Source organism: Aaosphaeria arxii, assembly GCF_010015735.1.
Source record: "Aaosphaeria arxii CBS 175.79 unplaced genomic scaffold BU24scaffold_1, whole genome shotgun sequence".
Classification (NCBI taxonomy): Eukaryota; Fungi; Ascomycota; class Dothideomycetes; order Pleosporales; genus Aaosphaeria; species Aaosphaeria arxii.
The window spans coordinates 3,556,413-3,579,588 of record NW_022983474.1 but is presented as its reverse complement, the minus strand read 5'-3'; the positions used below and the strand labels follow the sequence as shown (position 1 = coordinate 3,579,588).

The 23,176-nt window shown below is 50.0% G+C and overlaps 10 protein-coding genes across 10 annotated transcripts; 4 read left to right on the top strand and 6 right to left on the bottom strand.

Annotated features, from left to right (window-relative positions):
* Positions 1–688: 688 nt before the first annotated feature.
* BU24DRAFT_430245 (kinase-like protein) lies at positions 689–1,917 on the bottom strand (the record flags this gene model as incomplete). The annotated part of the gene is made up of 4 exons (XM_033529799.1): positions 689–1,134; positions 1,192–1,680; positions 1,739–1,811; positions 1,906–1,917. The coding sequence occupies 4 exons, from the start codon at positions 1,915–1,917 to the stop codon at positions 689–691; spliced, it is 1,020 nt and encodes a 339-aa protein (XP_033389989.1).
* Positions 1,918–5,463: 3,546 nt separating this feature from the next.
* Positions 5,464–6,322, bottom strand: BU24DRAFT_362373 (uncharacterized protein). Its single transcript, XM_033524179.1, has 4 exons — positions 6,256–6,322; positions 6,145–6,174; positions 5,979–6,029; positions 5,464–5,891 (listed from the first exon to the last, which is right to left on the bottom strand). The coding sequence occupies exons 1-4, from the start codon at positions 6,290–6,292 to the stop codon at positions 5,824–5,826; spliced, it is 186 nt and encodes a 61-aa protein (XP_033389988.1). The 5' UTR covers positions 6,293–6,322; the 3' UTR covers positions 5,464–5,823.
* A 232-nt stretch (positions 6,323–6,554) lies between these two features.
* On the top strand, positions 6,555–7,183 carry BU24DRAFT_430244 (DASH complex, subunit Spc19; the record flags this gene model as incomplete). Its single annotated transcript, XM_033529798.1, has 2 exons — positions 6,555–6,686; positions 6,761–7,183. The coding sequence occupies 2 exons, from the start codon at positions 6,555–6,557 to the stop codon at positions 7,181–7,183; spliced, it is 555 nt and encodes a 184-aa protein (XP_033389987.1).
* A 713-nt stretch (positions 7,184–7,896) lies between these two features.
* Positions 7,897–9,935, top strand: BU24DRAFT_383798 (putative amp dependent CoA ligase). The gene is made up of 5 exons (XM_033524821.1): positions 7,897–8,205; positions 8,265–8,317; positions 8,372–8,552; positions 8,606–8,837; positions 8,891–9,935. The coding sequence occupies exons 1-5, from the start codon at positions 7,951–7,953 to the stop codon at positions 9,835–9,837; spliced, it is 1,668 nt and encodes a 555-aa protein (XP_033389986.1). The 5' UTR covers positions 7,897–7,950; the 3' UTR covers positions 9,838–9,935.
* A 717-nt stretch (positions 9,936–10,652) lies between these two features.
* On the top strand, positions 10,653–11,938 carry BU24DRAFT_339719 (oxidoreductase; the record flags this gene model as incomplete). Its single annotated transcript, XM_033523197.1, has 6 exons — positions 10,653–10,925; positions 10,997–11,130; positions 11,184–11,187; positions 11,242–11,262; positions 11,343–11,635; positions 11,701–11,938. The coding sequence occupies 6 exons, from the start codon at positions 10,653–10,655 to the stop codon at positions 11,936–11,938; spliced, it is 963 nt and encodes a 320-aa protein (XP_033389985.1).
* Positions 11,939–12,146: 208 nt separating this feature from the next.
* Positions 12,147–14,423, bottom strand: BU24DRAFT_362360 (uncharacterized protein). Its single transcript, XM_033524178.1, has 4 exons — positions 13,550–14,423; positions 12,792–13,483; positions 12,654–12,712; positions 12,147–12,601 (listed from the first exon to the last, which is right to left on the bottom strand). Exons 1-4 carry the CDS (start codon positions 13,944–13,946, stop codon positions 12,265–12,267), a joined length of 1,485 nt encoding a protein of 494 aa, XP_033389984.1. The 5' UTR covers positions 13,947–14,423; the 3' UTR covers positions 12,147–12,264.
* A 420-nt stretch (positions 14,424–14,843) lies between these two features.
* BU24DRAFT_417283 (ClpP/crotonase) lies at positions 14,844–16,333 on the bottom strand. Its single transcript, XM_033526682.1, has 2 exons — positions 15,705–16,333; positions 14,844–15,488 (listed from the first exon to the last, which is right to left on the bottom strand). The coding sequence occupies exons 1-2, from the start codon at positions 16,103–16,105 to the stop codon at positions 15,047–15,049; spliced, it is 843 nt and encodes a 280-aa protein (XP_033389983.1). The 5' UTR covers positions 16,106–16,333; the 3' UTR covers positions 14,844–15,046.
* A 393-nt stretch (positions 16,334–16,726) lies between these two features.
* BU24DRAFT_24757 (uncharacterized protein) lies at positions 16,727–18,243 on the bottom strand. Its single transcript, XM_033522336.1, has 3 exons — positions 17,766–18,243; positions 17,409–17,708; positions 16,727–17,345 (listed from the first exon to the last, which is right to left on the bottom strand). Exons 1-3 carry the CDS (start codon positions 18,005–18,007, stop codon positions 16,868–16,870), a joined length of 1,020 nt encoding a protein of 339 aa, XP_033389982.1. The 5' UTR covers positions 18,008–18,243; the 3' UTR covers positions 16,727–16,867.
* A 1,600-nt stretch (positions 18,244–19,843) lies between these two features.
* Positions 19,844–20,934, bottom strand: BU24DRAFT_337384 (uncharacterized protein; the record flags this gene model as incomplete). Its single annotated transcript, XM_033523087.1, has 3 exons — positions 19,844–20,348; positions 20,408–20,712; positions 20,773–20,934. The coding sequence occupies 3 exons, from the start codon at positions 20,932–20,934 to the stop codon at positions 19,844–19,846; spliced, it is 972 nt and encodes a 323-aa protein (XP_033389981.1).
* Positions 20,935–21,273: 339 nt separating this feature from the next.
* Positions 21,274–22,777, top strand: BU24DRAFT_417279 (alpha/beta-hydrolase). Its single transcript, XM_033526681.1, has 5 exons — positions 21,274–21,407; positions 21,462–21,516; positions 21,583–21,652; positions 21,705–22,324; positions 22,387–22,777. Exons 1-5 carry the CDS (start codon positions 21,342–21,344, stop codon positions 22,497–22,499), a joined length of 924 nt encoding a protein of 307 aa, XP_033389980.1. The 5' UTR covers positions 21,274–21,341; the 3' UTR covers positions 22,500–22,777.
* Positions 22,778–23,176: the final 399 nt, after the last annotated feature.

Genomic DNA, 23,176 nt, shown 5'->3' with positions numbered 1-23,176 from the left:
CGGAGGGGGAAAGTAGGAAAAGGAACGGATACAGGAAAATGCAATATAACACACAAAAAACACAAAGGGGCAGGGGAGGGGGGATTAATGCGATGGTGCCAAAAGCCAGACAAAGGATCAGTGACCATCCTGATGTAGGTCCGGGTGAAGCTGACGTATGACTGCGGGAATTTAGAGGTTTAGGTTGCTATTCGACCAATCCAAGTAAGAAGGATGTTGGCAACTTGTTGACCTGGGAAGCCAGACCAAACAGATGCCGAATAGGACGAATGCAAATGTACCATGCTACCAAAGACGAGTTTGCTGCAAAAAGCAATACATCGAAGAGTTGGAGCAATCCCGGCAGAGAAACCGACAAACTGAAGCCCGTGTACTGATCAGAGGAAACCGACCGCCGTCCAATAAGCCCAGGACGGCGATGCCGCGTTTCCCACATGGAGTGTAAGTGTAGTCGATCTTGAGAAGCGACGCCCACTAAGGAGAGAGTTGAGATGTGCGAATCGAAAACCGTATCATGGATCAGTAGCCTCCTTGGGGATACTGTTGCTCCTTACGCGGACGAAGCTGCCTGAACATTGCAAAAAAAAGGTTAGTTACATCTAGAAACTTTATTCCCCGCGAAAAGCGTTATGATCGAACACTACGACGCAGAGGAAAAGGAGACCTTACGAGATCAGATATGTCGAACTCACATTCCGCTGGCGCCTTCTGGACGCGTGGCGACACGCTTCGTGGTGTTGGTAGGAGCCTGCGCAGCGTTTGTCGTGTCGGGCTTGTCCTTGTCGGCCGCAGCGATGGCCTGGGCATTTTTCTGGTATTTGTAGACAGTCCAGTCGAAGACATAGTCGTACTGGAAGCCCTCACGGACAAACAGATCACGGAAGATCTTGCGCAGGTAGGAGTAGTCGGGTTTGTCGTCGAAGCGGAGCGAGCGGGTGTAGTTCAGATAGATGGCGAACTCGTTCGGGAAGCCTCGGCAAAGTACCTCAGTCGGAGTGGTCATCTTCTTCTCCATGATACGGTCGTATTTCTGCTTCTTGGTGGCAGCCTTCAGTCCTTGCCAGGGAAGGGATCCACGGCAAAAGTAGAGCATGACATATCCAAGGGACTCCATGTCATCACGGCGGGATTGTTCTGTGATTGCTCGTTAGTGACCGCTTTGGCATTTCCAAATGGTAGGTGCAGACTTACCGACGCCCAAGTGTGTATTGATGCTAGCATAACGGGCGGTACCAGTGAGGTTCTTGTTCTCACGGTAAGGGATGTGGAAGTGAGTCTTGGGGTCACGGTACTTCTTTGCCAATCCGAAATCGATCACGTTGACCTGGTTTCCCCGCTTGCCGATGCCCATAAGGAAGTTGTCCGGCTTGATGTCGCGATGGATGAAGGACTTGGCATGGATGTACTCGATGCGGGAGATGAGCTGATCGGCGAGAAGAAGCACCGTCTTCAGGGAAAACTTGCGGTTGCAAAAGTTGAACAGATCCTCCAGGGAAGGGCCAAGGAGATCCAGGACCATGGCATTGTAATCGCACTCGGTTCCGAACCAACGGACGAAGGGGATGCCGACACCGCCAGCGAGAGACTTGTACACGCGAGCCTCATACTCGAGCTGAGGGTGCTTGGCCTTGACGCTCTCAAGCTTGATGGCAATCTCCTCGCCGGAGATGATGTTAGTACCTGCGTCCTGTTGTTAGCTGAGGCAAGAGGTGGGCTGGACGAGTCTGGGTAGGCGTACCAAGGTAGATGTCACCAAAACTACCGCTTCCAATCTTGCGTCCGATGCGGTATTTGTTACCGACACGAAGGTCCTGCCGCTGGTCAGCCTAGTCCGTCCAAAAGATGTACAGATTCCGACGGATCGAAGGAGAGAGGTTATGTGGTGTAGGGTGGGGTGTAATGTACCATTGTCGTCATGACGGGCAGATGTGCAGCCTGTGGGCTGTCTATTCGTCGATGCGAGGGATGTAGGTGATGGAGTTGGCTGCACGATGCAGGATATTTAACGCGTTGGCGGGTTTGCACTTGTTCGGGAGCACTGGTCAGTTTTGAGGCTTTGCCAACGAGGCGGTGAGTAAGCGGAGCGAGTTGGGAGCCAGGCTAAGGAAGTAGAGCGATTGTGCGCGTGTAAGAAGTGAAGGAGAAAAGTGGGAAGACGGAGGATGGCGAGATGGAGGAGGAGGAAGTGGGCGGAGATAAAAATATATAGAGTTGAAGTCGAGATAGAGATAGACTCAGGATGTGCAGATGCAGTTGTAGGTGTAGTTGTCGAAGTCGAGGTGTACTGTGTAGAGTGTGCAGAGAGTGTGCAGGGCGTGGAGAAGCACAGTAGGGCTAGCCAGAGTGGTGGGCCGGGGCCCTGCAGGAGAGAGACTTACAGGGCGTGGATGTAGATGAAGCCCAACGGGTAGCGGCACCGTTGTGTCAGAGAGGATGAGGGGGGGTTGAGAGATGGGAGACGAAGGGTTCGGCGAAAGGAAGACAATAATAAGGGTCTAGATTTGATTGTGATTGGGGCCGGCAACGGAGAAGAAAGAGAAAAAGAGAAGAAAGAGAGAGCTGGAGGGGTTGCTAGATGTGTGTGTTGTGTGTAACCTGCTGGGGGCAAGTGTATCACAGCAGTTGAGCCTCGAATAATGGGAGAAGCAAGACAACTCGATGGAGAGATCGATCGAGAAGAGTAGGAGGAGGAGGAAAAGAGAGAGAAGAGAAGACGGAGAGACGTGAGAGAAGTGAGAGAAGTGAGAGAAGTGAGAAAGAGGAGAAAGGCGAGGAGGCGGCGGAGGAGGTTTGAATAGGGTAATACCTAGGTAAGGTAGGGTACGTAGTTAGGTTACTTGGGTAGGTACGTAGGATAGTAGGTAGGTACTCCGTACACAGTAAGTAGAAGGTAGTAAGGTGTACCTAAGTAGCTACTGCGGTGCAGGTGGGCAGGTAGGTACTGTGTACACTGCATAGTACACTCACAGTACACGGTAGGTATGCACCATGGTACACCAGAGTTGTCAAGGCAAATAATACCTAGAGAGTGAAAGCGAGACACACACACACACACACAATCCAATATACAGTATCTGGTCAATAAGAAGAGAAAAACCGCCTCCCCTTCTCTTTCCACCCAACTAAACAATAATAAAACCAACAAAGCAAAGCAAGCAAAAGGCCTCTTCCATTCCCTTTCTTCTGGTCTGGTACTGTACGGAGTACCTAGACGAGTACCAGGTTACTTTACTGTCTCTGCCCAGTTTCCAGTCTCACTCTCGTGCCAAGCCCCTGACACACGTGATGAGGTCACTACTGTCACTCTGCTCACCCACTACTTCACCATCGAACATACCAAGTAGTAATAATAATATAATGAACATCACAAGAATCAGTCGAGAATGAGATGTTCCGCATAGATTATTCCCATCTTCATTCCCATTTGTATTTGTTACACGTATTCTCGCCTGATCCTTCCCCTAGCATTTTCTTTCCCTAACCCAACTGCTACCCAAAGTTGGCACCCGGCCGGCCCTTGCATGCTTGCTTGCTTGCTTGCTTTTTATTACAAGCATCAGAAGTTACCTACTTTGTACAGTGCAAGCATGATTGATTCCAAGTACGGAGTATATCAGATATCTTCTCAATTACAGCATCCAAATACACTCCATTTAGTCATTCTTTGGTCTCGAACTCTCGAACCCCTCGGCAGCATATCGTTACCGTGTATCTGGTTGACAAATGCCTCATTGCATTCGTTTCAGACAACGCGCCCGCCCTCGGTCAACTGGCCTCATCATGCCGCTCTTCTTTTCCCCCCAGGGAGAATCATAACTCGTAACGACTTGCAATAATAATAGGTACTTTACTTGGATCCTTTATTATGATTGTCACCTGCCCTTTCTTTCATTATAGCCACCCCGCCCCTCCTCCCCTTTCCCCCCCCCTTTATGCGTTATGGATCAGGATCCCCACTCCATGGTTGGGTTCTCTTGTCCTTGTCATGTCAGGTTACGTCGTACGGAGATGCGCACTGCACTGTCCCCCAAGGAGGAATCAACGGATCGGTGTGTTCCAGAAGGTTTGAACGCCCTGGCGCCCCCCATCCGGATCGCACTAGAGTTTTTTCACGCTCGCCGACCGACTGCCGATTACTACTTCAGCACATCTAGTTCTCAATATTGTCTACAACACACACGGCCTGGGCCGATGTCAATGTCTCCAATGCTTCTAGTAACGTCAGCGTTCTTAGCCTGCTACACGGTCAACGACATTCCTGCGAGATAGACATGCGGGATAAACTAACTCTTGAGGGCTGTCCTGCTGTTTCAATCGAGTCGCCATCTAGCCGCGAACATGGCAATTCTCGGATTTATCGTATGTTCGTGATGCAAAATGCTGTGCACCTCCACCATCATGCAACACATTCTTCCTTCTTGGGCAACAATTCCTTAATGCAACTAAAACACAATCAGTATCGATTCAGTGTCCTCTAGATCTGAGCAGATCCAAGATCACGGGAGAGATAAATCCTCCGCTATCATGCCAGCCATACAAAGGCCCAATCCTAGACCAACCCATCTACTGCGCCCCGAATGATCCCCAGCTCCATGACTACAAGAAGAATCCTACGGGACAACAAATGCTTCCTGAATGTTCCTACCTAGAATCTGACGCTTCGACCAGCCGAGACCCTGTCTCACAAGATTGTCTCACATACCTATATAGTATGTACATGCGGAGTACGCATACAGCTATCCATTATCCAGACTCTACCAAGCAATGAAAACATCTAATTTGTCGTTTCACGTTGAACCTTCTCTTGTTTGCAACATCATTCCATGTCTTTCTTATGTTTTAGTTCACTCGCCGCTTCTAGCATTTGGTCTAATTGAATTGCTATGGATTCACGGCTTCTTTATCCATCCAGCTTCCACAAGTAGTTCAAAGAACAACAAAAATAGTAACTGGGCACCAGGCGAGCTTGTTCGAACATTCTAGTCTATAGACACTGAAACCTACTCGAACACTCAAACATTAATATTCATCATTATCAAACCATGCCATCTCTCCCAACAGATGACCGCCTCCTAGACAGGTAATGAGCACCATGTCTGCAACGGGATGTCTGTACTCGGCCAAAGCCGCGATCGGCAGAATATCACTCGTGCTTGTGTGAGTTGTCTCGGGCCCGCTGTCTCTTCCGTATCTGCATTGTCTTGTCCATCCGATACATCTCTCCCCGAGGTAGCACGGTAGTATCACAATTCACAGACCACGAGCATGCCAGGATGAAAAAAAAAAATTCCTCATTGGAACATGTCTCTTCATCAGGCCACTATCGTCACTTTGGACAGCACAAGCTCCGACTACCACCAACTGGTACGCCGGCAATTTGGGGGAACGGGCCGTGCAGTGGGGTATCAGGGTGTGCGACATGGAGTGCACATGGAGTGCACATGAAAGAATGATCCGGGGATTGATGTACTACATTCAGCACCTAGACAAGGTAAGGATAGACACAGTGGTTCTTTCCGTGTACTTCACGCATCGCAGGCCGAGATGTGCGATTCTAACACCTCAGACCACACCAGGTCTCAGGGATTCGTTATATAAATGCGGGTGGGTGAGACATGGGAAGAAAAGGAATTCGAATATAGTCAGTGCAAGTCCTGTCTGATGCCGGGATGTTGGGCGAGTTAAGCCATGGGATTGTGATTCATCTGGAGTTCTATACAGCCCATCTCAAAAGTTCCCCCGGTCCTTGTGCACAGCTATTGTACATTGTCCTTAACATGCCCTTTAGTCGCTGGAATGGTTGAACGTCATGGTAAATCGCATTTAGTGGCCAGCGTTGGGGTCCTTGTTCTTGAGGGCCGGGTTTCGAGGGTCGTTCTTGTACTCGTCGGCTGCAGCGAGACGTCAGTCAATCGATGCAAGATTGCCCGCATCATTTGCGATGGCGGATATGAGACGGTGAAAGATTGGTTACTAACTCGCTGCCAATGTGTTCGCGAAAGCGTTGACGCCGTAGAGGATGACGAGACCTGTTGCGTCCGGTCAGTAGGCACTTCTTCAACTCGGATCATCCCAATTGCATCATCCATGCATTCCAAACCACCGATTCATTCGAGAAGACGTCCGAGATGGATTACGACGTACCGGAGACGTAGAATGGGAGCATGGGCCGGGCTGTAGAGCACAATTGTGTTAGCGATTCAGATCTTCCGCTGGAGCGCAGGGAGCGCAATAGAGGGGCCTCAATTGACATACCGACGGGTGCGCCGAACTTCTTTCCGAGGAGAGGCATGTTTATGTGCGGTCGAGGGACAATGGCTTGATTCGACGTGGTTGGATGGGGGTGATGGAAGGTTGAGCTCTCGTGAAGGTTTCGCAAGGACCCAGTGCCAAGCTCCGGTCCATGTTACCGAAGTGCAGCCGCCCAGCAAAGTCGCGATGGTAAACACCAACAACCCCACCTTCACAGGTTCATAGTACAACCGTGGACGCTGTTTGAGCCATCCGGAATTTCAGCATTGACAACAAAGAGCAAAACAAGTATTGACATAGCTATGGGATCACCATTAGAGGGATGCGTCTCCTCGTTGAGGAATAGTATGCAGCTCCTCGATTCGTCAATAAACATTCTGGACTCCGGTGTGAACGATTTTCCGCGGCTCTGCAAGGTCCTACAGACCACACGAGTAAGTACTTCCTCCAAGTAGTTCGGTGCATGTTCGCCTGATCTGGTCTTCGGGGGAAAGCTAATCTTCTATAGCATTTCGAATTGATATCAGAGCCCGATCTACATGCAGCACAAACCGCTCTCCTGTCCGAGATCCGACCTGAAGTCGAAAACCTCCTCCAACGTGTTTCCAATTACCTCGACAAGCTAGAACGGCGCGAACAATCTTTGATAGCAAAATGTGACCTCAATGAAGGCCGTCTGGGAGGCGATGCCGCAGGCGAATCTGCATTCAGACCAAGCAGCAGAACCAGTCGAGCCAAAACTCCGAGCGGAGAGGGCGGAAGGCGAATGACGGCTTTGCAAGAATTGAAGTACAAGAGTATACGGCAGAAGAAGGAGAGATTGAGCTATGCAGTCGAAACGTTAGAGATGCAGGCGAAGCAGCGGGAACGACAACTCAGGATGAGCATGGCGGCACCGCAACAGTTCCTCGACGATGACGATGACGAATAAGCATGCGGATATGGCCATCGGGATATGAGGGCGATTGACATTGGTAATGGGGCGTTGTGCATTTAAGATACCCACATTTGATCATGAAGAGCGTGATTTTAGAAACGAACTGGGCCAGATCTTTCAAATATCTGTGAATCTACCAATTGTTCTGGTCCTTCAAAACTGCATCGCGATAACTGGATTCATGATTGCCCGACAATCGGTTCCTTATAGCAGTGAGCGATCGGATGCCTCTATGTTCAACCTGGAGAGGACATGTACCTTGCGGAAAATCATGTCTCCAATGGGGACTTGGACAGACTGAACAGGTCGATACAGTATATTGGTGGAAAGCAATTTGTCTGCTTTGAGGCTTGAATTCCTTGTCGTTGTGAAGTGTGTATATCAATACACAGTATGTTCTCGACTTTCCCTGATGCCCACGGATATCGAGCCAACACCACTACACCAAAACCAGATTATCAACACCTCGTACATGCAGATAGCGCCGTCCCAACTTGTCGCTAGTCATGCATGGGCCCGCCAACATGCTACTTTATTCGTTCCTACAGCTATCCAACATTCGCGTGGATGGACGTGAAGGTGGTAGAGATGCGATTCGCCAGAGTCGAGTCGTTGTGGCCTATGTATTGGCCTAGAGCCTGGAGAGCCCACCCATCGTACTTATTCCCGTTGCAGCGGGAGAGCCAAGCACGGCTTGCTAGTAGTCCCTACAAGTTATCTATATATGTATCAAACCCCCCAGACGTGACAATGCACACACCATGGCCGCAGATACAATCGTTCGGAGCAAGTTTGCTCCCGTCTCCATCCCGGATGATGTGTCGATCTCTCAATTCTTCACTAGATACAATCCCGACAATGTTGCGGATGACAAGGTCGTACACATTGACTTGATCAAAGGGAAAGAGCTCACCTATGGCGGATTGAGGAAGTCTGCCGGGCGAGGTGCTTGGGGCTTGAAGCAGAGCTTGGACCTCAAGAGCGGGAATGTTGTCTGCATTCTGGCACAAAATTCCGTACGTGGAAAGCAAATCCATCTTTGATATGTGACGTGAATACTAATGAGTGACCATAGTCGGATTTCGTCTTGCTAGCTCATTCTATCTGGTGGGCAGGTGCTGTTGTATCGTGAGTTGGCCTATACAAGTCTGGCATTGGACTATTATGCTGAGATCGTTACAGGCCAATTAATCCGCTGCTCACGGTGAAAGATATTCTACATTGTTTTTCACTTGTCAAGCCCACCCATATTGCCGTGTCTGGAGCTTATCACGAGAAAGTTCAAGAGGCTTTGCAGCAATACCGTGGCGTTAATGCGCCTCGCATATTCACGTTGCTAGACCGGATAGAGAACTTGCGAAAGGTAAATCGCCCGTACATATCCTCTGTCTTAATTCTTGATACTTATATCCATAGTTTCCTGAAGATATTGAAGGCAGCTCAGATAAACAAAGCTTACCACCTTATGACCTAGAAGGCCAAAGCTCCAAGAGCGTTCTTGCATCTATCATCTACTCTTCAGGGACGACTGGCAAAATGAAAGGGGTAAAAGTTTCTCACTACAATCATGTGATGAACATCCTTCAGGGTCGTAGCTCGGTGCCTGTCCGACAAAATTCTGATCAGAGAATCATCTTCTTCGCACCTTGTAAGTTTCGTCTGATTTTCATGGTAAAAAATCAAACTTCTTACGAATCACAGACTGTCATATCTACGGTCTCGGTACAGTTGTTTTGAACAACATGTGGCAAGGGAACTTTACCTGCGTTCTGTCCGCATTCGACCTGGAGACCTATTGCCAGCAATTCAGCAAGTACAAAGCTACGCTTGCATATCTCGTTCCGCCCATTGTGCTCATGTTGGTTGCGTCCGACATGACACAGAAGTACGACTTCTCGGCACTTGAATGTATCATCGTAGCAGCAGCACCCCTCAAAGAAGCCCTGCAGAAGAAGGTCAAGGCGATATTCCCTTCAACAAAGATCACCCAGGGCTACGGACTTTCCGAATGCTCACCTTCGGTCCTCATGCAGCACGAGTCGGACGAACAGTATGTCGGCACCTGTGGACGACTTCTAGCGAGCACAGAAGCTCGATTGGTAGATCCCATTTCCGGAAAGGACGTGGGCGTCAACAAGGAAGGAGAGCTTTGGGTTCGAGGGCCACAGACTATGATGGGCTATGTCAATAACGAAGCGGCGACGAAGGAGACGTTTGTGGGAGAGTGGCTCCGTACCGGCGACATCATGACACGAGACGTAAACGACAACTTCTGGGTAACGGACCGGTTGAAAGAGATGATCAAATATAAGGGACTCCAAATCGCGCCTTCGGAGCTCGAAGATATACTCCTACAGCACTCCGACGTCGTCGACGCAGCAGTGTGTGCGATCTACGATGATGAGCAAGCGAGTGAGGTCCCACTTGCGTACGTGTCACTGGTTCCATCCGTTGTCGACCAAGGCTCAGGTAGCATCGGGAGGGTATTGGATAATATAAGAGAATGGCACGATGGAAAAGTAGCGGGCTACAAGAAGCTAAGGGGAGGCGTTCACCATCTACAACAACTGCCCAAGAATCCCAGTGGAAAGATATTAAGACGAGAACTACCCGCAAGAATCAAACAAGCTAGATTTGGGAATCTCTGAGAGAATGCAAATACGGTGGAGCATTACAATTAGCATAAGCATAGAAAACAGCATGTATAGCAGCAGCAAATGTTTATCTACTATTAGGATCATGACAGCCATGAAGCTTCTGCAGATGCCCTCACAATGTTCCAAGTTTGTAACGACCTCACATCAATTGTCTCCCTTCAGCTACTAGAACTATACATTGATTGACCGGAAAATGTATCCGTGATCACATGTATCCTATAGTCGAGTAAGTAGAGGTGGGACTACGGGAATAAATCCGCCCCACATTTACCCCAGAAGCATTTGACCATCGCACGGTGTGGAGGTCGAGTCAGCACTGTCCGCACTCCCAACAAACACTACTGACATAGCTAAATGGCGTCGCGAGTGTTAGATAGCCGCGGTACACCAGAGAGGCTCGACTAGACGTGCAGGGATTCATCATTGTATAGGTGAACTTCTTTTACCCTCCTGCTATCCAACGTAACCCTCCGTCGTTAATTGCACGGCTGGTTTATCCCGTCACCTGCGTACACGTCTGACTACTCTTTCCACTTGTGACAAAGCTCTTATTGTACTACACTACAAGCTGAGGTCATCATTTTCACCTCAGAATATATATCTACCGTATAATCTGCAATTATCTGAGCAGGGCCATATCATACCTCAAAACTATCAGTCGACGACCTGAGGCGGCTCTAGAAACCTCTAATACAGTACAGCACGAGAAATCAACCAAGCATCTATCAACGACAGAATCCCACAACATCTATAAGAGACAGTGCTCCCCAATCCCCAACTTATATCACACTGCAAAGTTTCCGACCATGCCATCAGCACCATTATCTACCCCCCTCACCACCCTGCTGGGCATGAAGCACCCCATCATGCTCGCCGGCATGGACCAAGTTGCAGGTCCCCGACTTGCAGCCGCCGTGTGCAATGCAGGAGGCTTTGGCACGCTCGGCGGCGCTCGCTACACGCCCCAGATGCTAAGGGACATGATTAAGGAACTCAAGGACGATCTGGTGGATAAGAATGCCGCTTTTGGAGTCGACCTACTGATCCCGCAGGTCGGCGGGAGTGCGAGAAAGACGAATGTAAGGCTTATGTTGTCAGAAAAGAAACAACATCATGTACATGATCAATCCAACTGCTAAGTCTTCAGTAGTATGACTACACGAAAGGAAATCTCGGGGAGCTGTTAGATATCGTCATTGAGAGTGGAGCGAAGCTGTTCGTTTCGGCCGTTGGTGTGCCCCCAATTTGGGCAATTGAGAAGCTCCACAAAGCAGGCGTGCTATAGTAAGTATATCGTCTTCCCATTTATTCAAAGAAATCCCTGACAGGTCCAATAGCATGGTATGATTCCAATCATTTAGTTCGTTCATTGGGTGAAAACTAATCGACACGTAGAATATGGTCGGCCATCCGAAAGTGAGTAAAATCGATCGTACAAGCTGATATGCCACCCATCCACATGAGTACAGAAATCAATGTATATTAACTTGTAATAGCACGTACATAAAGCCTGCCAAGCAGGTGCAGACATAATCTGCGCACAAGGCGGCGAAGCTGGAGGTCACACTGGCGACATCCCCACGAGCATCTTGACGCCGGCATGCGCCGACATATGTAAACAGTACAAGTCGCCGCTTACGGGAAAGCCCGTAACGCTTGTAGCGGCGGGCGGCATCAACGATGGCAGAAGCGTGGCGGCGGCTCTGATGTTGGGAGCAAGCGGCGTGTGGGTCGGAACCAGATTCATCGCGAGTGTGGAGAGCAAAGCGCCAGAAGATGCAAAGAAAGAGTATGTGAAATCTACTGAGCGAGGGATTTGAAGCGCTGTCGGGACATTTCTGAGCACAATCACAGAGTTATCGATGCCGGCTACGACTCCTGGATCAAGTCGACGATTTGGTCGGGGCGGCCGTTGCGTGCACTGCGAAACCCTTACATCGAAGATTGGGAGAACAATCGACAAGATGAGATCAAAGAGCTCAGTGCAAAGGGTCTAGTACCTTTGGAATATGAACTGGACAGGTTGCACAAGGAGGGGAAGCTGACCGATGAAATTCAAGATATGACGGCACTGAGGTATGAAAAAACATAACGTCTGATTCTAGTAGCTGACCTGTTCGACAAGGCCGATCGGGATAGTCGCCGGCTCTGTCAACAAGCCTGGGCAGACTGCTGGAGAGATCGTTCGAGAGATAGTTGAGGAGACAGTCGTCGCACTCAACGAGGCAAGGACGATCGTGAATCCATCTGCAAAGTTGTAGTTGAGCGCACATGCACCTAAACACAACTTTAAGATATCAAGACAACAATCATGTCCATATCATATAAACGTTCCAAAATTTCCCAATCCGTTTTCCATCGCTAAATTACACAGATTATAATAACAGAAATCTCTTTACTCATCTAGCTCAAGCACTTTCAAGTTTCAACTTCCGAAAATCGAGCCCTATCACCTTCAATATCCATGATCATCTCAGGGAACTTGTCGTAGAACTCCTGTGTTACTGTCCAGTACTTGAGATCACGATGGTATCGTTCGAACAACGGCGAGGGATAGTACGCCTGGCAGAGGTCATCATAAAAGAAAGCATCCTCAAAGCTGAAAGGCCACTGGAATCGAAGATAATTCCCGTAAGCATGGGACATCTCTTGATTCGAAAAGACTGAGCCGTGAGTCGAGACGAGGCGATCACGCAGAGTCGGCCAAGCGAAAAAGTCCACAGCGACGGGATGCTTCGTTCGAGATTGGGTGGAACTACGGGCAATTTAGTTACGTTGTAATACTTTCAGGGATGCGATCAACTTACCTGGGCCGCAACCACTCTGGGACCTTCTCAAGTTCTTCTTTTGTGGCATTAAGATAGTACTAGATCACGAGTGAGCACATGGGAACAAAGTTCTCTCTAGTCCTGATAGACTATTGTGTACAGAAGATCGGCCCGTACCTTTAAGAGTTTGAAGCTCTTGTATGCCACAGCCAGCCTTTGGATCTTCGGAAGATTGCGGAAAAGGAATTGGTCGACTTCTTTCAGGATTTTGAGCGCGGGACTCTGCGACCACTCAGTAAAACTGGACCATCCATCTTTAATCCCCATGTATAGCAGACCGGCCTCTATCGAGTCTGCATTCAGGGCAGCGGTACCTGGTCGGTGGAGAAACACTTTCCCAAATAGCTCGTTGCTCTTCTTCCAGATTGGACAGATTGCATTCGGTGTAGTTGGGGTGGACGCGCCAGCCGGGTTCCCTATGTGTAGGACGACGGGGGATGGGCAGCGCCAGGAGGGACCGAATAATTCGGACATGAACGGTGCAAAGGCGGCAGTGGTGGGGGAATCGGGGGCGTCAAACATGTTGGCCTCCTCGTTTCGTTCCAGGATCTCGGACACAGGCTCGAGATTGAGCTGCAGGTTGAGCTTTGCAGTATGAGGGTGTGGATGGACAAGATCTGTCTGCATGACCATGCCATCAAGGTCTACTCGCCGGGCAGTTGGGGAGGCGTGTTGAACAAAATTCATGGGCTCAAATCGAGTTATGGCCGAGTCTTCCGGCACGGATTGTGTCGTCGCTGAGGCCAGTGTTGGCTTTGTGTCACTGGCGGTGGATATTGCTATTGCTTGACCCCTTGGGGACGGTTGACCTACCTCATCGTCAGCTACACGACGCACTATGAGAGCTGTAAATCTTCAAAAATCATGGTTCATACCTCCACTATTGGGCCCCGGAGAACCCTGTGAACTTGCAGGTGGCGGATTTGCAGTGGAATTGTTCCTGGGGAATATCTCGCTCCCAACGAGGCTTTTCACGCTATCGATCACATCGCGCAGTCTCTCGTTCTCCGCTCTGAGGCTGTCGATCTCAGAAAGGAGGCTCGCAGTAGCACCATTTCTGTCCTGCTCGCGTAGTATCTGGATGGTGCGTTCGAGGTCCGCTATGTGAGTTTTTGTCTTCTCGCGCAACGAACGCTGGGCCTCGCGGTCTATTGCACGTTTCCGCTCCCGACGTTCCTGCTCCCCCAGACAAGACGCGCGTCGTTTCCGCTTCACGACAGGCGCGATAGGAGTCGCTGGGGGAGCAGCGTCAGTGGCACTACGGTTCACCATGGCGACCTATGGCACCAAAACAACAACAAGAACAAAGATAGCTAGACAAAGTAAGGGGCTAAAAGCCAATTGGGCCCAATGGTAGTGATTCTCACTGCTTTCTTGCGAGTCGAGCAGAGCCAAAGGCAACGAACAGTGGGTCTATGCTGCTGGGGATAGAGTGATGAAGTCAAAGATGTCGAGTCGAGTCGAGTCGAACAGGAGCAGAGCGAAGCAAGTCTGGCGAGATGGAAGGAGAAAGCAAAGATCAGGGTTCAAAACACCAAGTGTCGACGGAACCGTGCGTGCGTAGGCGTGGGTTTAATGGGGGTGGGGATTCGGGAATCTGGGATACGGAAGAGATTCGTATGGAGGTTGTGTAAGGCCGTCTACCCCGGGTGTCGCAATGCGGGGAAAACTGTGGGGTCTAGAAGGGAAAAGGTTTGAGATGGATCTTGGACAAGAAGAAGTGGAGGAAGAGTTTCAAGCGTGGTTGCGGGAAGGGGGGAAAGATTCGGTCGACCATGGCTTTTCTCTCGAATAGTATGACAGGGAACTGGTCATCGTGGCGCTCTCGTTATACTGGATGAGGGATGGTGTTGACAGATGATGGGTTGATGATTGGCGGTACGCCGGTAACATAGGGCAAAGTTCGGTATCTTAAGGGGGGGAACCTTGACGCACGGAAGCTCATAACGAAGGGCGATGGATGAGGGCTAACGTAGTGCTGGACGATTGACGGACGGACGAGGGACGATGCTTTGAAATTGGATGTAGTTGTATGTGTAGTAGTATGCACGGGTGGACGCATGGTCAAGTGGGAGTATCTCAGTATGTATGTATGTATGTATGTACGTACATAGGTAGATACCAAGGTTTGTACTTAGAGAATACAATACTTACTACATAGAGGGCAAGTGGGCGATCAACCGAGAACAGGAAGATGGGGTAGCCCCAATAATACTACCTCGTAAGTTTATTGGTAACTAACCAAGGAGAACAGGGCTAAAAGGGGGTTCCATGAATACCATGATACGTCAAGCATCATGAAGTCACATATATAGGTATCTACACAACAAGTAACAGCGTGTTCGACTGTCACGCTGAATATCTATCTATCTCTACAACTTGGACGGTCTCCAATTCGGCTTCCTCTTCTCCGCAAACGCTTGCAGTCCTTCCAATGCATTCTCTCCCGCATTGAGTGGTTCGCTATACCTCTCGATGGTCAATTGCGTGGCTCGCTCTACGCTTCCCGTTTCCCATGCCTCCTTCAGCGCTGCACGTGTCACGATAGCCGCATCGGGTGAGATGTTGGCAATCTGATTTGCCAACTTGATGGCCTCATCTACAACGGTCTCTTGAGATGGCGATATCCGGTTGACGAGATTGAGCTCTTTGGCACGCTGTGCTGTGATCGGCTCACCCGTAAGGGCCATCTCGGATGCAATGGGCAAACCAACATTGCGCACCAGGCGCGGAGGACCTCCAGCACCAGCGAAAATGCCTCTTAATGCTTCTGGAAGACCAAACTTTGCGTTGGGTGCTGCCACTACCATGTCACTGTTTCCAAATGTCAACTGAAAAGTTCGGGCTAGACCAGGGAGCCACGCTTTGTCGGAGGAAGCATGAAAGAACATGCGAACCATAGTTCAACGTTCTTCCGCTGAGTAACAACGAAGAACCACCCGCGGTCATCCTCTTGACGTATAGAGCGCCGCTGCGGAACACGCCGCATATCGAATAACACAGGTACAGTCTGAACGTGTGTGCACTTACCAGCCGAGCACAATCTCGAATCCTCCACCCAAGGCAAAGCCATTGACGGCCGCGATCACCGGCTTCTTGCCTGCTCTCCTACTCAGACCTCCGAACCCACTGTACGGATGCCTCTGAGCCGCCGGATCGACTTTGACAGCCCCCGACCTTATCTTGCCCAACTCGATCAAGTCCTGTCCGGCACAGAAGCTCTTCTTGCCCGCGCCTGTGATGATGGCAACTCGCAGGTTTGGCTCGCGGTCAAACCAATCGAAGACCTGGCCCATCTCTGTGTGACCCGCGAATGGAATCGAGTTCATGGCCTTCTCTCGGTTGATCGTGACGAGTAGGACATAGGGGGCGGGATACGTGAGGAGGACGTGGGAGGTGGACGGAGGGGTGGTCTGCGGTCGTGTCGACATGATGAGGTTGAAGGATGCGTTCTCTATTGTCTTGTTTATTGAATGCGAAGCGCTCTTCGTGAGATATCTATCTCAGAATGTCTTGTATGGGCAACAATTAAATGCGGCGCAGTAGAGTGGGTACGTGTAGTGCTCAGGATAAGTATTTGCGAGTCTCCAGGCGTGAATACTACTCCTACGTACCCTGGGGACAAGCCATGGGCCGAGGTCCACAGAGCTAAGGTATGGCAAAAGCGGAGTTGGAGATTTCCCCACACCAGCCTACGCCCGCCCAGTACCCTACGGCCCTACGAGGTACGCTCCCCTTTGTACGCCTTGCATGGGTCGGGCAACAAGGGTAATTATAATAATGGGTAAACAGTAATGGTACAACTAAGGATTAGCTATTAATGTTGTTCACCCAATCTGCAAGTATCCGTACCTGAACCATCAACGAGGGATGGCTAGCTCAGATCAAACGCCGTTCACTTGGGTCGAGTAATTACCTAGACAGACACCTCGCTTCATCATCGGGATCCTGCATCAATCAGTTTCTCGAACCGTCTTCACCAATTCGGCTTCATTGCAATCATGTAATTCGTCAGAGGGAAATCCTATAAATTATGTATTTGCTCCACATATCAAATGAGTGGGTAGGTATCTCAAAAGGTTCACAAAAACAAAAAAAGAACAAAGGTCGCTAGAACGCCACAATTCGAAAAGACATTAAAAGTACGAAGGGCCTCAGCCGGAGAATGAGCGATTCGAGCGTCATTCAATCGCCTAATACGCTGAGCCCTTCCCCTTCCAGTCTTCGTATTGATGAACGGGCGAGATCTCTTGCTGTGGTTGAGGCGGGTGCCACGACTCCTGCTGCTGAGAGTTGGGCGGCGGATACCACTCTGCCTGCTGCTGCATCATCCTTGGACTCTTAGGAGCGTCCCGTGTATAGAATCCATCCGCAGGCATCGGTGCCTGCTCATGGCCACCGTCCAGCGCCGAAAAGGCTCTCGTGCGTGGCGTCATTGGATGTTTGAAACCACCGGCCGTCCCTGGCGTTCGTGGCAATTGTTGCAGTTCCCACATGTGTTGCCATTGTTCTTCGGCCGTCATGTCGTTGTGGTCCATGGACGCCTCGAGGGCGGCCCATTTCTCCTTCTCCGCCTTCTTCTCGGCGACTTTGGTCTCATGGGCTGCGCGCGCCTCTTTCGTGGGAACGAGAGAATAGATTGTTAAGATAAGGAAGGAAGCATTGATCACGCTGTATGACTGTGTCAGCAGGCGCCTCTCGACGTAAATGGGTGTGGATGTTGCTCCAACTTACAGCATGCAGACAGACACTGCAAAAGAGGCTTTCGCTTGCATGCAGTAGTGCCTGACATTCTTGTCCTCGACGATGTTGCAGTTCTTGGTGATGAACCACGGCGGGCCATTGTTGATCCTCTTGGGGTCGATGGTATCAGGCGCAGTCTGCACATAGAGGGAATAGGCCCACAAGGTCGTGAGAGCGATATGCAGCGGAAGGGACAGGATGGGATAGAAAACGTGGAGTAGCCACATGGGCGTTTTCACGAGCCAAAAGAACATGCACAAGACGCCAATGACGAGGTTGTACTGTGTGTTACTGTAGAATTGTGAGATTGGTTGTCATCAATTAGAGGGAAAAGCTGAATAAACCTACAAATTGCTCCATACGATTGGCATTTTAACGGGTCTGTAGTTTGCGTAGGCATATAAAATCGTAGTCGGGTCGCTATTAAAACCTCTCCTTCCACCTTCCGCCCATAATATTGTCCGGTATAAATTAGGCGATGCGATACCAAATAGTGTCAGATTTGCGACAGTAAAGGGAAGCTCGAGAATCATAAGGGCATAGACGAATTTTGGCAATCGCCATTGCCGGGGAATGAAAAATCGGCCCATGATGTGTGAAGAGTGGGAATGCCAACCGGTAGCTGTCAGCGCAGGATCAGGTCCAGGTCCAGGTCAAGACTACGAAGGGGGCGTCGCAATGTTAAGGCGATGCGACCGATGGGTGTGCGACACCTCCAGATACCAACTGTCGGTGGCCACGATTGGGATTGTCCAAGGTCAAGGCCGATAAGAATGAAACGTTGTTTGCTGGGTACAAGGACCCAGGACCCAGGACTTGTGTCAGTGTAGGTGCAGAAACCCGGTGTACCTGATGGGGATTTGTGCGACGATGTTGTGTCGAGAGTTCGGGATGGTGGTAGCAATGGTTCACGATGGGTTAACGATGGTGGTTGGTGTCCAGGCTTGTCGGAGGGAACAAGAGAAGGAGGGCAAACAAGCCGTTTAAAGAGGAGGATGATGGATTCACAGGGCAGGACAAGGGCAGGGCAGAAGCAGAAGCAGAACTGAGCAGGGCTTAAAGATGCAGATGAATTCCACTAATACTACTATTCTGCTCTCCCGTATTCACACTCGCACACTCACGCTCACACTCATACTCACGCACCCACACATCTGCCGTTTGCTTCCGCAGTCTGCAGGTCAGCCCGTACATGTGCCACTCCTCGAGTCCATTAGGTGCAGGAGGTTGAGGGACGCGTTGATCTGGTTGGTTGGACTGGCTGGGGTGGAGGTTGAATTTGTCTTTGTCGTCCAGTGTGAAGAGCTTCACAGCCGCTGGGTGGCATCGAGTGGCAGCCATTGGCATCCAAAACCCTGCGCATCACATCGCCAACACTCGCCGGTTCTTTAATGGTGGCGTCTCATCCTCCAATCACATCCCCAGACCTGCGTAAGCACATAAATGCAACATCCTTGCCTCAATTGTCTCTCCGCCTGGCAAGCCTGGGCCCCCTACCCATCTCTCGAGTCTGCCCCCAATTCGATCATCAATGAACCCAGATGCGGCAGGACACTATATGACCCCAATTCATATTTCATACTGGGCATATTGTTGGATGGATCATGGGCGGGGGGCGCGGCCATGATCGATACGAGGAGGCTACGAGCACTAGGTGCGGGAGTGCCGTTAATTACTGCTATGGTGCGAAGAGCAGGATGGGTAGCACAACGTAGATGGACAATTGCCTTTCTACTTTGTTGAAGAGGATAATAACGCTGGAGGCAACGCCTACGAAGGAGATCATTCATTTGCAAAAGGTATTCGATGGACACGGACTCATGATAGTCAATAGAGTTTCGACATTCGATCGGCTGCACTAGGATCCATCCGTTCAATGTTAACCAAGTGGAGACCACTTGGTCCCTTTGCCTGGTGGGGTGAACATCGCCAGAGCTCGACCTTGATGGGCGCTTACAGGGCACACTACCCTCACGATTCACGGAAACAGTATGTGCAAATGTACCTCTACGGCGTATCTCCCCATCTCAATAGCGCTTGTCGACCATCAACCACCCCCGGGAGCGGTTCGCGGCAACGTTCCGGTGTCAACGTGAAGATTTTCATCTCATTAAGCGCGCAAAACAGGTGATCTTGTAACGTCTTGCTCAAGAGGGAACTTGCTGGCTTTCTGTCTGTCTGTCTGCTAGTTAAGTAGTTCCTTATCCAGATGTTGATGTGATTGGCCAATGCATTCATTGCACTCCCCTGCTGGATACGACACACTCCACACAATAGAGCTCGTACATGCCAGCAGACTCCAGTGATGTGATTGCATTCACAATATCATATCATGCCTCAATATCGTTTGAATGCTGGGCTCTGCTCCAATCTTCAATTGTCCCCTTGAGGCTTAAGCTGAGCGCCTTCCCCTGAATTGCGCAAAACTACCACCACTTCTCGCACATTACCTGCGCTGGACTGATACCATCTTGCTGTTGAAGCCAATCGACTATCCCATCTGTCATATCCGGTGGTCCACACACATAAAACACAGAACTACTTCGCCCTCGCTCGTCCCCCAAGGACTTCCGTAACGCAGCTTCATCGATTCGACCAACTTGTGCCGAAACCCGTGGCTCTACGTCTGCTCCTGAATTTCCATGTGTATGCGGTGGCCGAGGGCCACGGAATTTCTGTGTCAATGTTGTTTCTGGTGTTAGAGAAGATCCATCCCATGTGCCAGTGAAGAAAAGATCCAGCCGCCCCTTTGAGCGTGAACCGGACTCGAAATTCCACGAGCGAGCCCAATCCAGTAGTCGTTGAAGGAACAGCACCTCGTTGTCAGAAGCACTATTCGTGGGCAACTTCGTCGAGTACAGGAATTCCACCTCTAGTGGTGATAAATCTGAGTCTTCCTGTTGTATGTCTTGCAACATTGATATTAATGGGCTGGCACATGGTTAGTAGCTGTGTAATCGACCCGTCTAATTGCTCTGTAGACGACATACTTGATGCCGACTCCGCCTGCGATCAAAACGACGCGGCTGATAGACCGCCTGTCGACGTTCTTTGGTGGCCAGACAAAGCTCCCTCCGATGCGAATCTTGAGTTCAGTTCCCAGAATCTGGTCATCTGGCTGCCACAACCACGCCGCTGCGGGGTTTTCTGGACTCTTCTGAACTGCCAATTCCACGAACGGCTCCCTGCTGCCATGGGAATCGGCTATTCCATCTCGTGGACTCGATGCGATTGTGAAGCCACCGGCTTTCTCAACGCCGGGGACATGCAAATCAACCCATTGGCCTGCTAGAAACTTGATGGGCTATAAGCCTTCACCCTTGATAGTGGGGGACATGCTTGATGATCGAGATACCTCTATATTGGTCCGATTCTTGCTAAGAAGTTTATACAATTGGATTCTATCGTTCACTCGTGTGATTTTGTTCAATATGACTGGATGGAGGCCCTCATTGCGTGGCTCCTCTACCGTGCGTTCCTCGTGGCTGAGACTGGCTTTGGCCGATTTCGCAGCCATCACGTTGCTCGAGAAGAGTCGAAAGGATGTGGGAAGAATTCGATGAGGTGCCCGCAACAAGTAGCTGAAGCGTACGAGCATGACACGAAGAAAACAGTTCAATATGTGAAGCGGATAGCTACTGAGGTACCTATACCTAACTGAGATTGAAGAATGGTTGCTGTTTTCATGTCCGTATTGGTCGATTCGTGCTGATGCAGGTATTCCGACCAAGCTACTTTGGGAAAAGCCTCGGGTCGAATGTCATTGAAGCAGGGTCTCACCTCAGCTTTCTTGAATCTTGACTTCAGCCCTTCTTTCTTCTCAATCATCTTCATTTATCTTCTTACCATTTCTTCATTTTTTTGTCGACGCTGCTGTTGAAGACGCATCTTGCTTGTCCTACGAGGAAATCCATTGCATTGAATATGGCCACCGAAGAAGGCTGGCATACGACTGACGACGGAAAGAAGCTATACACCAAGACTTGGAAGGTTGGTCGGCGCAGATGTTTAGACGCCTGGTAGCTAACTGGTATCTTGCGATAGACCGAAGGTCCTGCAAAGGCTCGAGTAGTTTTCATCCATGGATTCAGTGATCACTGTGAGTAACGGGTTGTTTCGTTACATGCCTGGTTTTGTTCCTACAGGCTTACTGACATGTGATCAGGTAACAACTATGACAATCTCTTCCCGGCTCTAGCTGCGAAAGGCATCGAAGTCTACACCTTCGATCAGAGGTACATGATAGACTTATCTAGATCTCCAAATCACTCAACTAAATTCGTTCAGAGGATGGGGCCGCTCCGTCCAGAAGCCGGCCGAGAAAGGGCATACGGGCACTACAGCACGAGTGCTAAATGATATCACGTCCTTCATTAAGACCGTAATCCCGAGCCCTGTCCCATTGTTCATGATGGGACATTCGATGGGCGGCGGCGAGACGCTCTGCTACGCCGCGCAAGGGCCAGCCGAAGTCAGAAAGCACATCCGTGGTTTTCTGTTGGAATCCCCCTTCGTGGACTTTGATCCAAAATCCAAACCTTCCTTCGTGACGGTAGCACTAGGACGTCTAGTGGGCAAACTCCTCCCTCACCGGCAGATGGTCAACAAACTCGATGTCAAGCTCATCTCACGAGACCCTGCGGTGCAGAAGAAGTATGAGGAAGATGATTTGTGCCATGATACGGGAACACTTGAAGGGCTTGCAGGCTTGTTGGACCGCACGGCCGACCTCGCAGCCGGAAAGATCAAGATTGGGGACGACGCGGGAGAAGGCGGTGTAACGAGAATCTGGTTTGGACATGGTGACAAGGACGGTATCACAGATTTTGCAGCATCCAAGCGACTCTTCGATGCATTGACGGCGAAAGACAAAGAATTCAAGGCATATGGAGGGTTCTATCATCGATGTGAGTATCTCCCTCCGCAGTCGGGCGTCCGAACATGAGCCGTATCCATTGACACAGTACAGTGCATGATGAGCCTAGCCCGGAAAACCAGCAATTTATTGATGATGTTGTCAATTGGATATTGAGTAGGTCGGTAGAGCCTGTGCAAGCTGATGCAGGAAAGGCGAAGTTGTAATGTGCAAGTCGGGAATGGTGAAGACGAAACACAACGGGTGGCGCAGAGCTGCGAGGTGCAGCACTTGGGGCATGTGGCAGGACGAAACGGAGTTGTCATCCCAATGTAGATAAGCGGTTTGAATGCACTGCATATTTTGGTAATTAAGGTAAAACTTACTTTATGCTACGCGTAGCCTTGATAACTTTGGAGAGCAAAGTTTTCCAATGACGGTTGCTGTACACGCGTCTTGGGTAATCTGGAGACTGGTGGAACAGTAGTACCGCGTAGAACGTGGATGTGCCGAGTAAGGTACTTGTACTAACATACATGCACGCAATCGTATCTAGTCCCTGCATCATCGGTACGAGTTCAGAGAGGTGTCACGAGAGTATGGTCATGTAGCGTACTGTGTATCGAGTACAGAGTAAAGGCGAATGATAAATGGTCCGTTTCTCATCAAGGACCATGCGGATTTGGGATATCCGAATAGGATCTCGTTAATGAATGGGCTAACAGCGATACGAATAGTGATTTAGTATGAAGTAATATTATCACAATCATTTTACGAGTGAGTACCTAGATAGTTAGGTCGTGTGGGATGATGGATGGAGAGTTGATGGAATCATGGAATCATGGAATCATGGAATTGTGAGCCAACTGTAATCAGATGCGACATGATTGGCGAATGGGAGCTA

What these genes read in the sequence shown, in the direction of transcription:
- BU24DRAFT_362373 (XM_033524179.1), bottom strand. Translation starts at nt 6,292, where the DNA reads ATGCCTCTCCTCGGAAAGAAGTTCGGCGCACCCGTCG. An exon ending in GCTCCCATTCTACGTCTCCG is followed by an intron (nt 6,030 to 6,144) that starts GTACGTCGTAAT and finishes CGGACGCAACAG; the next exon opens with GTCTCGTCATCCTCTACGGC. An exon ending in CGCGAACACATTGGCAGCGA is followed by an intron (nt 5,892 to 5,978) that starts GTTAGTAACCAA and finishes GTCTCGCTGCAG; the next exon opens with CCGACGAGTACAAGAACGAC.
- BU24DRAFT_417283 (XM_033526682.1), bottom strand. Translation starts at nt 16,105, where the DNA reads ATGTCGACACGACCGCAGACCACCCCTCCGTCCACCTCCCACGTCCTC. An exon ending in TTCGAGATTGTGCTCGGCTG is followed by an intron (nt 15,489 to 15,704) that starts GTAAGTGCACAC and finishes ATTTGGAAACAG; the next exon opens with TGACATGGTAGTGGCAGCAC.
- BU24DRAFT_362360 (XM_033524178.1), bottom strand. Translation starts at nt 13,946, where the DNA reads ATGGTGAACCGTAGTGCCACTGACGCTGCTCCCCCAGCGACTCCTATC. An exon ending in TCCGGGGCCCAATAGTGGAG is followed by an intron (nt 13,484 to 13,549) that starts GTATGAACCATG and finishes ACGATGAGGTAG; the next exon opens with GTCAACCGTCCCCAAGGGGT. An exon ending in AGAGCTTCAAACTCTTAAAG is followed by an intron (nt 12,713 to 12,791) that starts GTACGGGCCGAT and finishes CTCGTGATCTAG; the next exon opens with TACTATCTTAATGCCACAAA.
- BU24DRAFT_417279 (XM_033526681.1), top strand. Translation starts at nt 21,342, where the DNA reads ATGGCCACCGAAGAAGGCTGGCATACGACTGACGACGGAAAGAAGCTA. An exon ending in GTCTACACCTTCGATCAGAG is followed by an intron (nt 21,653 to 21,704) that starts GTACATGATAGA and finishes AAATTCGTTCAG; the next exon opens with AGGATGGGGCCGCTCCGTCC. An exon ending in TGGAGGGTTCTATCATCGAT is followed by an intron (nt 22,325 to 22,386) that starts GTGAGTATCTCC and finishes GACACAGTACAG; the next exon opens with TGCATGATGAGCCTAGCCCG.
- BU24DRAFT_383798 (XM_033524821.1), top strand. Translation starts at nt 7,951, where the DNA reads ATGGCCGCAGATACAATCGTTCGGAGCAAGTTTGCTCCCGTCTCCATC. An exon ending in TGGGCAGGTGCTGTTGTATC is followed by an intron (nt 8,318 to 8,371) that starts GTGAGTTGGCCT and finishes AGATCGTTACAG; the next exon opens with GCCAATTAATCCGCTGCTCA. An exon ending in GGATAGAGAACTTGCGAAAG is followed by an intron (nt 8,553 to 8,605) that starts GTAAATCGCCCG and finishes TTATATCCATAG; the next exon opens with TTTCCTGAAGATATTGAAGG.
- BU24DRAFT_24757 (XM_033522336.1), bottom strand. Translation starts at nt 18,007, where the DNA reads ATGGGCCGATTTTTCATTCCCCGGCAATGGCGATTGCCAAAATTCGTC. An exon ending in CCAATCGTATGGAGCAATTT is followed by an intron (nt 17,709 to 17,765) that starts GTAGGTTTATTC and finishes ACAATTCTACAG; the next exon opens with TAACACACAGTACAACCTCG. An exon ending in GCAGTGTCTGTCTGCATGCT is followed by an intron (nt 17,346 to 17,408) that starts GTAAGTTGGAGC and finishes ACAGTCATACAG; the next exon opens with CGTGATCAATGCTTCCTTCC.